Source organism: Phyllobates terribilis, unplaced genomic scaffold (assembly GCF_046119375.1).
Source record: "Phyllobates terribilis strain yellow unplaced genomic scaffold, ASM4611937v1 Scaffold_5__5_contigs__length_657084704, whole genome shotgun sequence".
Lineage (NCBI taxonomy): Eukaryota > Metazoa > Chordata > Amphibia > Anura > Dendrobatidae > Phyllobates > Phyllobates terribilis.
In genome coordinates, this window is record NW_027362765.1 from 65,120,376 (window position 1) to 65,132,410 (window position 12,035).

The following is a 12,035-nucleotide window of genomic DNA, read 5'->3' on the forward strand; positions in this document are numbered from 1 at the left end:
TTATTGATACCATTTTGGGGTAGATACGATCTTTTGATTGCCTGTTATTGCAATGTTGCGGCAACCCAAAAAAAACTTAATTCTGGCATTTTGATTTTTTTCTCATTACGCCGTTTACCTATCCGATTAATTCTTTTCATATATTGATAGATCGGGCAATTCTGAACACAGCGATACCAAATATGTGCATATTTGATTTTTTTATTGTTTTATTTTGACTGGGGTGAACTTGAACTTTTATATTTTAATATTTTTAAAAACATTTTTTTTTTTTTTTTTACTTTTCACTTTCTGCTATAGTCTCCATGGGCTCATAGCATCCCGGCAATGACAACTGCAGCGGTCTCCTGCAGACCCCGGGTTGTCATGCCAACCCATCGGCGAACCCACTGTCATGTGACAAGGGCGCTGATGGGCGGGACTTATTAAATGCCGCTGTCAGAGATTGACAGCGGCATTTAACTAGTTAACAGCCGAGGGTGGATCATTTAATGCTCTAAAGTGTTTTCCCTTTCTTTCAGAGACTTTAATGGAACTTGCATTTTTTCTTTTACATTTTGTCAATAAAACAATTCAAAGAAAATAGCTACTTTATGTGTACGTTTTCTGATGTGCAACACAATTTCTTTTCTGATTAAAACATTTCCCTCAATTTGAACAAGAAAATGTCTTTTCCACTGTGTGACCTCTCTGATGTGTAACAAGTCTTGATTTAGTATTGTAACCTTTCCCACATTCTGAACATGGAAATGGTCTTTGCCCTGTGTGAGTTATCTGATGTCTAACAAGTCTATATTTCTCTGCAAAACATTTTCCACATTTTAAACATGAGAATGGCTTCTCCCCTGTGTGACTTCTCTGATGTTTAACAAGGTGGTGTTTCATTGTAAAACATTTCCCACATTCTGAACATGAAAACGCCGTGTTGTCTGTGTGAATTCTCTGATGTCTAATAAGATGTGCTTTTTGGTAAAAACATTTCCCACATTCTGAGCAAAAAAATAGCTTATCCCTTCTGTGAGTTCTCTGATGTTGAAAAAGAGAAGATTTCGAATAAAAACATTTCCCACATTCTGAGCATAAAAAAGGCTTATCCCCTGTGTGAATTCTCTGATGTGTAACAAGATTGCATTTATCACTATACTGTTTTCCACATTCTGAGCATGAATATGGCTTCTCTCCAGTGTGAGTTTTATGATGAGAAACAAGATTTCCTTTCCGATTAAAACATTTCCCACATTCTGAACATGAATATGGCTTCTCCCCTGCATGAATACTCTGATGTTTAACAAGACATGATTTGTCTGTAAAACATTTTCCACACTCTGAACATAAATATGGCTTCTCTCCTGTGTGAGTTCTCTGGTGTACTTCAAGTTTTGATTTAGAATTGAAGCGTTTCCCACATTCTGAACATGAAAATGGTTTCTCCCCTATGTCAGCTATTTCATGTTCCACAGCTCTTCTGTGACTTTTGTTTTGCATATTTGTCTTTGATGAAGCAGAAACAAGGACCAGTTGAAAAGGATCAGATGACAGATTTTTTCTGAGAAGGTCTTGAGGTGTATCTGGTAAAATGACATGTTCTTCACAAGTATTTGGTGTGATAAGATTATTTGCCGGAAAATCTGAAAATATAACACATCCCTCTGAGCTCCTGGTACAGTTATCTGCCAAGAATAAAAATTATTTTATTATTTTTCAGTAATACTGCATTGGCCTTTTACTACTAAGTATATTATTAAGTACTTCATAGACTTTCCATGCAAAATGTACAAATCAATTGTTGACAGACTAAGACAAGAGACCACAAAGAGGGACTGAGATTACACTGTTAGGCCACCAGGTTATATCCTTAAAATTTTCACTTCTCTATTATAGCCATCTTCTCAGTTCATGTTTCACGGTGTCTGTCATAAATTGGTTCCAGTTACATGTTCAGAGGAGACTCAGCACCCCCCTACATCTTCTCCCTCGTCTCAGTCTACCACCCTACCCGTGCCCTTCGTTCTGCCAATGACTTAAAACTAAAATCCTCCATAATCCGAAATTCCCACTCCCGTCTCCAAGTTTACTCACGTGCTGCGCCAATTCTTTGGAATGCACTACCCAGGACAATTCGATAAATTCCCAATACCACTGGTTTTAAGCGTGCCCTAAAAACTCATTTCTTTAGACAGGCCTATCACCTCAACATACTTATCTAACTGTCCTAGTTTGGCCCATATTAAAAATTTCTTCAAATTCATGTTCATACCATCTGTGCACTTAATATCCTCTGTCTGTACTGTACACATACTGGCTGGCGACAAGTTCATGTAGTATTATGTACATACCAGATTTAGTATATTATGGCTGTATCATACAACATATGTACATGTTACCTTTTGTGTCCCCCCTATTTCCTCATAGACTGTAAGCTAGCGAGCAGGGCCCTCACTCCTTTTGATAGGAGTTATGCTTATTCTGTAACGTCTGTATAAGTCCCACTAAAATTGTAAAGTGGTGCGGAATATGTTGGCGCTATAAAAATTATTATTATTATTACTACACACAAGCCATGGTATCAGGACAAGCACTCCGCATCGCAGCAATTTGTCAGTGAGATTACGAAGAAATCCCATCGCTGCAACCAGTTTGTCAGGAACTGACACTACTGATACCACCAATTGTCAGGACAATCACACAATTCACTGACAAATGATAAACGAGGACATGGCTACTATTGCTACTAGGCAGGTTATTGGGGTCTTTCACAGTGAACGTATAGTATATACACATTGGTTACCACCCTTGACCAGCAACTGTCCAGTGAAAATCCAACACATGGCGGGTATATACATACACACACACACAGTGGGGAAAATAAGTATTTGATACACTGCTGATTTTGCACCTGTCCACACACTCAGTCAATCGCAGAATGGTGAATAAACAGTTATCTCCTCTGAAGTTGCTCAGAAATGCGCTAAAGATTCAGCGGAGAAACCTTCAAACAAAACAGTGTAAAAAAGCATTAATTTTTTAAGCACCTACGGGGACGAATTATCAAAATCTTTATGGTCAATGCACTGGCATAAGTTACACCCGTCAGAAAGGTTGCTCCAGTCCATCCCTAATTTGAGTACCATTTCTGACCATTGAGAGGATATGCCAAATTCACCAAGTATCACGCACTTCCTAATGAATTCAGCATATCTTACCCCACTGCACCCCCCCAAAAAAAATTAACATCTAGTTATAGTTATTCTACAAGCCAGTGACTGATTAGATCTGTGACTTCTCGGCATTTAGTGGTCAGTACTCACCTGTGCGGTTATCTGTAGGAATCTTCTCTCTACACCGCTCATCACCCCTCACATATGGCTCTGTAGTATTAATATGGGGCAGATCTTTACCCTGAAAGAAATATTATAAAAGTCACAGAAAGATGAAGACGTTTGGTGAAATGATTTTGTAAAACAACAACGATAAAACAAAATCCAACCAATGGTTTGGTTTTTTTGAACCAGCAGTCTCGATAACCAGACAATTGTGAGAAGATCCAGACAATATCTAATGTCTATGATCAGCTTTATCCTGTCATCTCCACCAAGTATAAAACATACACTGAATGGCCACATTGTGAGAAGATCCAGACAACATCTAATGTCTATGATCAGCTTTATCCTGTCATCTCCACCAGATATAAAACATACACTGAATGGCCACATTGTGAGAAGATCCAGACAACATCTAATGTCTATGATCAGCTTTATCCTGTCATCTCCACCAAGTATAAAACATACACTGAATGGCCACATTGTGAGAAGATCCAGACAACATCTAATGTGTATGATCAGCTTTATCCTGTCATCTCCACCAGATATAAAACATACACTGAATGGCCACATTGTAAGAAGATCCAGACAACATCTAATGTCTATGATCAGCTTTATCCTGTCATCTCCACCAGATATAAAACATACACTGAATGGCCACATTGTAAGAAGATCCAGACAACATCTAATGTCTATGATCAGCTTTATCCTGTCATCTCCACCAGATATAAAACATACACTGAATGGCCACATTGTAAGAAGATCCAGACAACATCTAATGTCTATGATCAGCTTTATCCTGTCATCTCCACCAGATATAAAACATACACTGAATGGTCACATTGTGAGAAGATCCAGACAACATCTAATGTCTATGATCAGCTTTATCCTGTCATCTCCACCAGATATAAAACATACACTGAATGGCCACATTGTGAGAAGATCCAGACAACATCTAATGTGTATGATCAGCTTTATCCTGTCATCTCCACCAGATATAAAACATACACTGAATGGCCACATTGTGAGAAGATCCAGACAACATCTAATGTCTATGATCAGCTTTATCCTGTCATCTCCACCAAGTATAAAACATGCACTGAATGGCCACATTGTGAGAAGATCCAGACAACATCTAATGTCTATGATCAGCTTTATCCTGTCATCTCCACCAGATATAAAACATACACTGAATGGCCACATTGTGAGAAGATCCAGACAACATCTAATGTCTATGATCAGCTTTATCCTGTCATCTCCACCAAGTATAAAACATACACTAAATGGTCACATTGTGAGAAGATCCAGACAATATCTAATGTCTATGATCAGCTTTATCCTGTCATCTCCACAAAGTATAAAACATACACTAAATGGTCACATTATTACAGACATCAGACTACTCCGACTAGTAGCCCGTTGGGCCGCCATTGGCCTTCAGAACTGCAGTAATTCATCGCATCAGATTCCACTTGGTGTTGAGATTGTTCTCCAGGAATACTGGCCCATGCCAACAGGATAGGTTTTTGCAGTTGCCGCAAATTAGATGAAGGTGCTGAGATGCTCTGAACATCCCATTCTACCTCGTCCCAGAGATGCTTCATAGGATTAGGGTCTGAGAACTGTGAAGGCCAGGGAATGAGAACTCACTGTGATGTTACTGGTGGAAAATAGTGGAAACTGCTGGCACTCCCTGAACAGAATTGCTGTATGACATAAAGCTTAATTGTAGTGCTGAAGGATATATTGTTATTACAGAACACTGATGCAAAGTACTGTGATTATTTTGTTAACGCTGTGGTTTATTGTAGTCACTTTTATGTGAAAATTCTAGTAGAGTAAGCAGCTGAACAGGGGAGAGTTACAGAGGGTCAGCCCTGCAGCTTACAATGGGAGAGTTACAGAGGGCCAGCCCTGCAGCTGAACAGGGGAGAGTTACAGAGGGTCAGCCCTGAAGCTGGGCAGGGGAGAGTTACATAGGGTCAGCCCTGCAGCTTACAATGGGAGAGTTACAGAGGGCCAGCCCTGCAGCTGAACAGGGGAGAGTTACAGAGGGTCAGCCCTGCAGCTGGGCAGGGGAGAATTACAGAGGGTCAGCCCTGCAGCTGGGCAGGGGAGAGTTACAGAGGGTCAGCCCTGCAGCTGGGCAGGGGGAGAGTTACAGAGGGTCAGCCCTGCAGCTGGGCAGGGGAGAGTTACAGAGGGCCAGCCCTGCAGCTGGGCAGGGGAGAGTTACAGAGGGTCAGCCCTGAAGCTGAACAGGGGAGAGTTACATAGGGTCAGCCCTGCCGCTGGGCAGGGGAGAGTTACAGAGGGTCAGCCCTGCAGCTGGGCAGGGGGAGAGTTAGAGGGTCAGCCCTGCAGCTGGGCAGGGGACAGTTACAGAGGGTCAGCCCTGTAGCAGGGCAGGGGAGAGTTAGAGGGTCAGCCCTGCAGCTGGGCAGGGGACAGTTACAGAGGGTCAGCCCTGTAGCAGGGCAGGGGAGAGTTACAGAGGGTTAGCCCTGCAGCTGGGCAGGGGAGAGTTACAGAGAGTCAGCCCTGCAGCTGGGCAGGGGAGAGTTACAGAGGGTCAGCACTGCAGCTGGGCAGGGGATAGTTACAGAGGGTCAGCCCTGCAGCTGGGCAGGGGAGAGTTACAGAGTGACAGCCCTGCAGCTGGGCAGGGGAGAATTACAAAGGGACAGCCCTGCAGCTGGGCAGGGGAGAGTTACAGAGGGTCAGCCCTGCAGCTGGGCAGGGGGAGAGTTACAGAGGGTCAGCCCTGCAGCCAGGCAGGGGAGAGTTACAGAGGGTCAGCCCTGCAGCCGGGCAGGGGAGAGTTACAGAGGGTCAGCCCTGCAGCTGGGCAGGGGAGAGTTACAGAGGGACAGCCCTGCAGCCGGGCAGGGGAGAGTTACAGAGGGTCAGCCCTGCAGCCGGGCAGGGGAGAGTTACAGAGGGACAGCCCTGCAGCTGGGCAGGGGAGAATTACAAAGGGACAGCCCTGCAGCTGGGCAGGGGAGAGCTACATAGGGTCAGCCCTGCAGCTGGGCAGGGGAGAGCTACATAGGGTCAGCCCTGCAGCTGGGCAGGGGAGAGTTACAGAGGGTCAGCCCTGCAGCTGGGCAGGGGAGAGTTACAGAGGGTTAGCCCTGCAGCTGGGCAGGGGAGAGTTACAGAGGGTCAGCCCTGCAGCTGGGCAGGGGAGAGTTACAGAGGGTCAGCCCTGCAGCTGGGCAGGGGAGAGTTACAGAGGGTCAGCCCTGCAGCTGGGCAGGGTGAGAGTTACAGGGGGTCAGCCCTTCAGCTGGGCAGGAGAGAGTTACAGAGGGTCAGCCCTGCAGCTGGGCAGGGGAGAGTTACAGAGGGTCAGCCCTGCAGCTGGGCAGGAGAGAGTTACAGAGGGTCAGCCCTGCAGCTTACAATGGGAGAGTTACAGAGCGTCAGCCCTGCAGCTGGGCAGGAGAGAGTTACAGAGGGTCAGCCCTGCAGCTTACAATGGGAGAGTTACAGAGCGTCAGCCCTGCAGCTGGGCAGGGGAGAGTTACAGAGGGTCAGCCCTGCAGCTGGGCAGGGGAGAGTTACAGAGGGTCAGCCCTGCAGCTGGGCAGGGGAGAATTACAGAGGGTCAGCCCTGCAGCTGGGCAGGGGAGAGCTACATAGGGTCAGCCCTGCAGCTGGGCAGGCGAGAGTTACAGAGGGTCAGCCCTGCAACTGGGCAGGGGGAGAGTTACAGAGGGTCAGCCCTGCAGCTGGGCAGGGGGAGAGTTACAGAGGGTCAGCCCTGCAGCTGGGCAGGGGAGAGTTACAGGGGGTCAGCCCTGCAGCTGGGCAGGGGAGAGTTACAGAGGGTCAGCCCTGCACATGGACAGGGGAGAGTTACAGAGGGGGATGGGCAGGGAAGAGTTACAGAGGGTCAGCCCTGCAGCTGGGCAGGGGGAGAGTTACAGAGGGTCAGCCCTGCAGCTGGGCAGGGGAGAGTTACAGTGGGTCAGCCCTGCAGCTGGGCAGGGGAGAGTTACAGAGGGTCAGCCCTGCAGCTGGGCAGGGGGAGAGTTACAGAGGGTCAGCCCTGCAGCTGGGCAGGGGAGAGTTACAGAGGGTCAGCTCTGCAGCTGGGGGAAGTCTAGGGAGATGTTTCCAAGTGGTACACTGTATATACGATAGATCCCTGGGTGATGTTGGAGTTTACAGTAATTGTAGATTGAAAACTGAAGAAAAGTGAAAGACTGAGAAGCAAAAAGGCGATACCAGAGGGTGTGAGTACCAAGAAAGGATGAGAATAGCCTGCTTCTAGACTGACCACTGATAAGTGACCAAGAAACTGGAGCACAGCTGGCAGAACTTGGGACCAGATCAGAGATCCGTTAAGGAAGTAGAAAAAGCAACTCTAGTGGTTCTGAGCTGGAGGTAAAGAAATGTAGCCAAATGTTGGTGGGGACCCTGAGATGACAAGAACAGAAGCTAAGTATAACCCTGACTTGGAGTTTACAAAAATCTAGAAAGCCAAGCCAGGACATGGATTGTACAGAGAAAGTGGTCTGCATGGAAAAACAGTCAAGGAAAGTGTTATAAATAAAGATGGAGGCCAGTGAAAACTACTGGATGTACAGTAACTGCTGGAAACTGTATAATTTATGTGCCTCTGTTGGAAACTGAACATTTTACTTATAAGTCATGTATTTGCTATTCTCTCTGTCAGTGTGTGTTTGTGTATAGCAGGGGTCCTCAAACTACGGCCCGCCGGGCTATGGGCGGAGGAGAGGAGAGCGGTGCCATTGCCCGCCCTTCCCCCTGCTTGCTCAGGGCCCCGGCAGGCGGATACTTACCTCTCCCCGTGCCTCCGCAGATCCGCTGTCTTCCTGCTCTGCGCTCCCTGTGACGTCTCAGGTCAGAGGGCGCGGTGACGTCTTTACACCGCGCCCTCCCGAGTGCTGTCACAGGCAGCGCAGAGAGGGACAACGCCGGAGACACTGGAGTCCAGACCAGAGCAGCGGCAGCAAGTGAGGTGAGTATTGGATTTTTTTTTATTTTTTTTTTTTAATGTATGGAGGCATAGGTCATTATATGGAGGGTGACATCCTGCAAGGGGTATAATATGGGAGGGTGACATCCTGCATGGGGTATAATATGGGAGGGTGACATCCTGCATGGGGTATAATATGGGGGAAAGGGACATCCTGCATGGGGCATAATATGGGGGGGGGGTGACATGCTGCATGGGGCATTATATGGGGGGGTGACATCCTGCATGTGGCATTATATGGGGGGGTGACATCCTGCATGTGGCATTATATGGGGGGGTGACATCCTGCATGTGGCATTATATGGGGGGGTGACATCCTGCATGTGGCATTATATGGGGGGGGTGACATGCTGCATGGGGCATTATATGGGGGGTGACATGCTGCATGGGGCATTAAAAAGACAGGGGAGTGATATCCTGCATGGGGCATTATATGGGGGGGGGGTGACATCCTGCATGGGGCATTATATGGGGGGTGACATCCTGCATGTGGCATTATATGGGGGGGTGACATGCTGCATTATATGGGGGGGTGACATCCTGCATGGGGCATTATATGGGGGGTGGCATCCAGCATGGGGCATTATATGGGGGGTGGCATCCAGCATGGGGCATTATAAGGGGGGAACAGCCTGCATGGGGCATTATAAGGGGGGGGGGGGGGGGGACAGCATGCATATGGCATTATAAGGGGGAAACAGCCTGCCTATTGGGAACATTTACCTGCCCATTGAGGACCTATGCTGCCTATTGGGGACCTATGCTGCCTATTGGGGACCTATGCTGCCTATTGGGGATATTTACCTGCCTATTGGGGACCTATGCTGCCTATTGGGTACATTTACCTGCCTATTGGGGACCTATGCTGCCTATTGGGTACAGTTACCTACCTATTGAAATACCGGTTGATTTAACTTTACTTGTTCTTCATTTTAAATATTGTATTTGTTCCTGTATTGTTTTTTTTTTTACTTCAAAATAAGATGTGTGCAGTGTGCATAGGAATTTGTTCAGTTTTTTTTAAAAAACTATATTCCGGCCCTCCAATGGTCTGAGGGACCGTGAACTGGCCCCCTGTTTAAAAAGTTTGAGGACCCCTGGTGTATAGTATATTGTGGTGGTAGATCAGCTCTCTCAGCTGCACACGGAGGTAGACACAGGAACACTGTTGCTTTAAATTTCTCAGTGGTTTATAAAAGCATGGCATAAACCACTGTAAAGTCCATCAAAACAAACACGCCTTTCTTAGCATAGCGTGTAAACAAAACAAAAATAGATAGCACAGTCCAGAGGCCTGTTGGGATCCCCCCGCACAGAGTTAGCAAAACACATACGGTTCAGGTTAGCGCAACCACAAGCTCCTTTCTCTAGCTAGCTTCTCCAGATAGATGGCCTGCTGAGGCATTCAGTGTATTTAAACCTCAGACTACATCCTGGGGTGGAGATATGGAGAACAACCTCCCACCCACTCTATGGTTGTTCTCAAAAACCCAGCCCTCAAAACAGCCTCTTAACACCTCTCAAAACTTAGTGTGCTGGAGCAAAAATTCCTGGTTTCAAATCACTGAAGCTAATAGCCTTAGTGAAACATACCTCCCCTCCAGCACTTTGACAGTGGCTTTGTCACAATAAAATATATATATTATATTATACACACACACACGTATATATACATATACACTTCTGTGAAATCATCCTGTCCAGTTATGAAGCAACACGGATTATGAATCAATCTCTCCTGCTGTTGTGCAAATGGAACAGACAACTGGTAGAAATAAAAGTGTGAAAGTTTCTCTAATAAATTATCCATTCAGTGTATAATACTGGGAGATAACACAAAACTGAACACAAGTCCTTCACAGCCGTCTACACATCATAGGGGAGATGTCATCACACCTTCTCTCCATCTACCTGATGATTCTGAAGAACATCGGGATCTTCTTGTTTACAGTCCTGTGGAAGAAGAGGATGGGGACATCTCTCTGGTGTTGTCCTCTTACTGGATAGAACTGGAGGAAACACATACAGGGACTGAATTCATTCTTTACATACAGATAATTATAGGCCGTGTGTATTTAGTCCTGTCTATTACCTGGTGATGTGAGGGGCTGGGGAACCTCCATCATGACGTCCTTGTACAGATCTTTGTGTCCTTCTAAATACTCCCACTCCTCCATGGAGAAATAGATGGTGACATCCCGACACCTTATAGGAACCTAACACATACAAAGATACTGTCATCCCCCCGATCTCTCCATAGAGTCACTGTATAATGTCCCAGCATTCCCAGCAGTGTCACCTCTCCAGTAAGCAGCTCAATCATCTTGTAGGTGAGTTCTAGGATCTTCTGGTCATTGATGTCCTCATGTATCAGGGGGTGAGGTGGAGGCCTCGTGATTGGGCTCAGGGGTCTTTCCCATCCCTCAGACACAGGGTCCTGACAGCGCTCACTAGAGGTCTTCTTCACTACTGTGTAATCCTGGTTATGGAGAGACACATTAATAAATCTCACTACAGACATTTCCAGAGTCCTCACCTCTCCAGTTCTGTCCATCTGTTATTCCCATAGATAAGAATGATGTAATGTGACGTCATCAGAATCTCTCACCTCTCCAGTAAGCCGGAAGAGGATCTCTAGAGTGAGGTGTAATATCCTCTCCGCCATCTTGTCCCTGTCTCTATCCATCCTTGATGGTCAATCAGGAAAATTCTCTTATATAGAAGATCTCCACTGAGAGGATCCGATATTGTAGGGACCTTAATGGGGAGAATATGACGATGTAACATCATAAAGATCCCATGTAAGAAATCTCCGGAGCTGATACCGGCTTCACATGATCACTACATCCAGTCATGGCCCCGTCCTGCCCCCGGTATAACATGTAGTATGTTGTTTTCTGTTATAAGATATGATGCCGCAACAATTTAGTTTGACCACTAGAGGTCACCATTGAACAAGAGAAGGAAACACTGAAAACAGGAAATTAAATAGAAAACAGATAGTCGTCCTGAGGTGATTTTGAGGAGGAAAGGTTCTGCCGGAGAGACCGGGAGGATTGGGAGCCTAAAAGTGACCCAAATTAGACGGTGTGATACAGAGGGAGAGGCTCCATGAGTAAACTTTAATGTGTGACCGGTCACCGACTGTTCAGTTAGTTAGGGAGAGCTAGATAGTAATGTTCCTTGCGATGCTGTGAATCCTATTACTGAGAATACAGATGGACTGATGGAGAGTGTGTGAGCTCCAGTACATCGAGACTCTGGTAAACGTGGACGCCATAGGAGAGCTCCGTGAAATAATACTGGGATTGATCTGAACCCGTTTCTGCTCCTGTAACAGAGAAATTGGTGACTTAGGAAGCTGATCAAATCTAGTGTCTGGATGTCATCATAACAAGTCCAGTTGTTTTCTGTTTGAGGATATTCTGTTAGGGCATCCGCCCTGAGTTCTCACAAAGAGGACGGTGTACTGTGTTCATTTTGTATTGGTTCAAGTAATTGGTCGTGTAAATATACTGTATATCTATCAAGTGGAAAACCGGTCCACTCAGAATCTAATGTAATTAAGGCGGGTGTAAGATTGTATTCCTGAGAGGACCACGTGTCACGGTCGAATTACGGGTAAGCCCTGTACCGGATAAGGTTGGGAGTGGTATAGCCTGGGGGTAGTCCTTCTTTTACTGTGAAGCTGGCACTTGGGATCTCTC

At 46.1% G+C, this 12,035-nt stretch overlaps 1 protein-coding gene across 1 annotated transcript in view; it reads right to left on the bottom strand.

The window, feature by feature from the left end:
- Positions 1-12,035, bottom strand: part of LOC141271455 (uncharacterized) — a 176,393-nt gene that overhangs the window by 101,327 nt on the left and 63,031 nt on the right. The window contains exons 2-4 of the mRNA XM_073681526.1: positions 10,937-11,085; positions 10,628-10,807; positions 10,421-10,544 (exon numbers count right to left, since the gene is read on the bottom strand). Of these exons, the coding sequence (XP_073537627.1) occupies positions 10,421-10,544; positions 10,628-10,807; positions 10,937-11,014 (382 nt within the window). The 5' untranslated portion in view covers positions 11,015-11,085. The remainder of the gene's footprint in view (positions 1-10,420; positions 10,545-10,627; positions 10,808-10,936; positions 11,086-12,035) is intronic.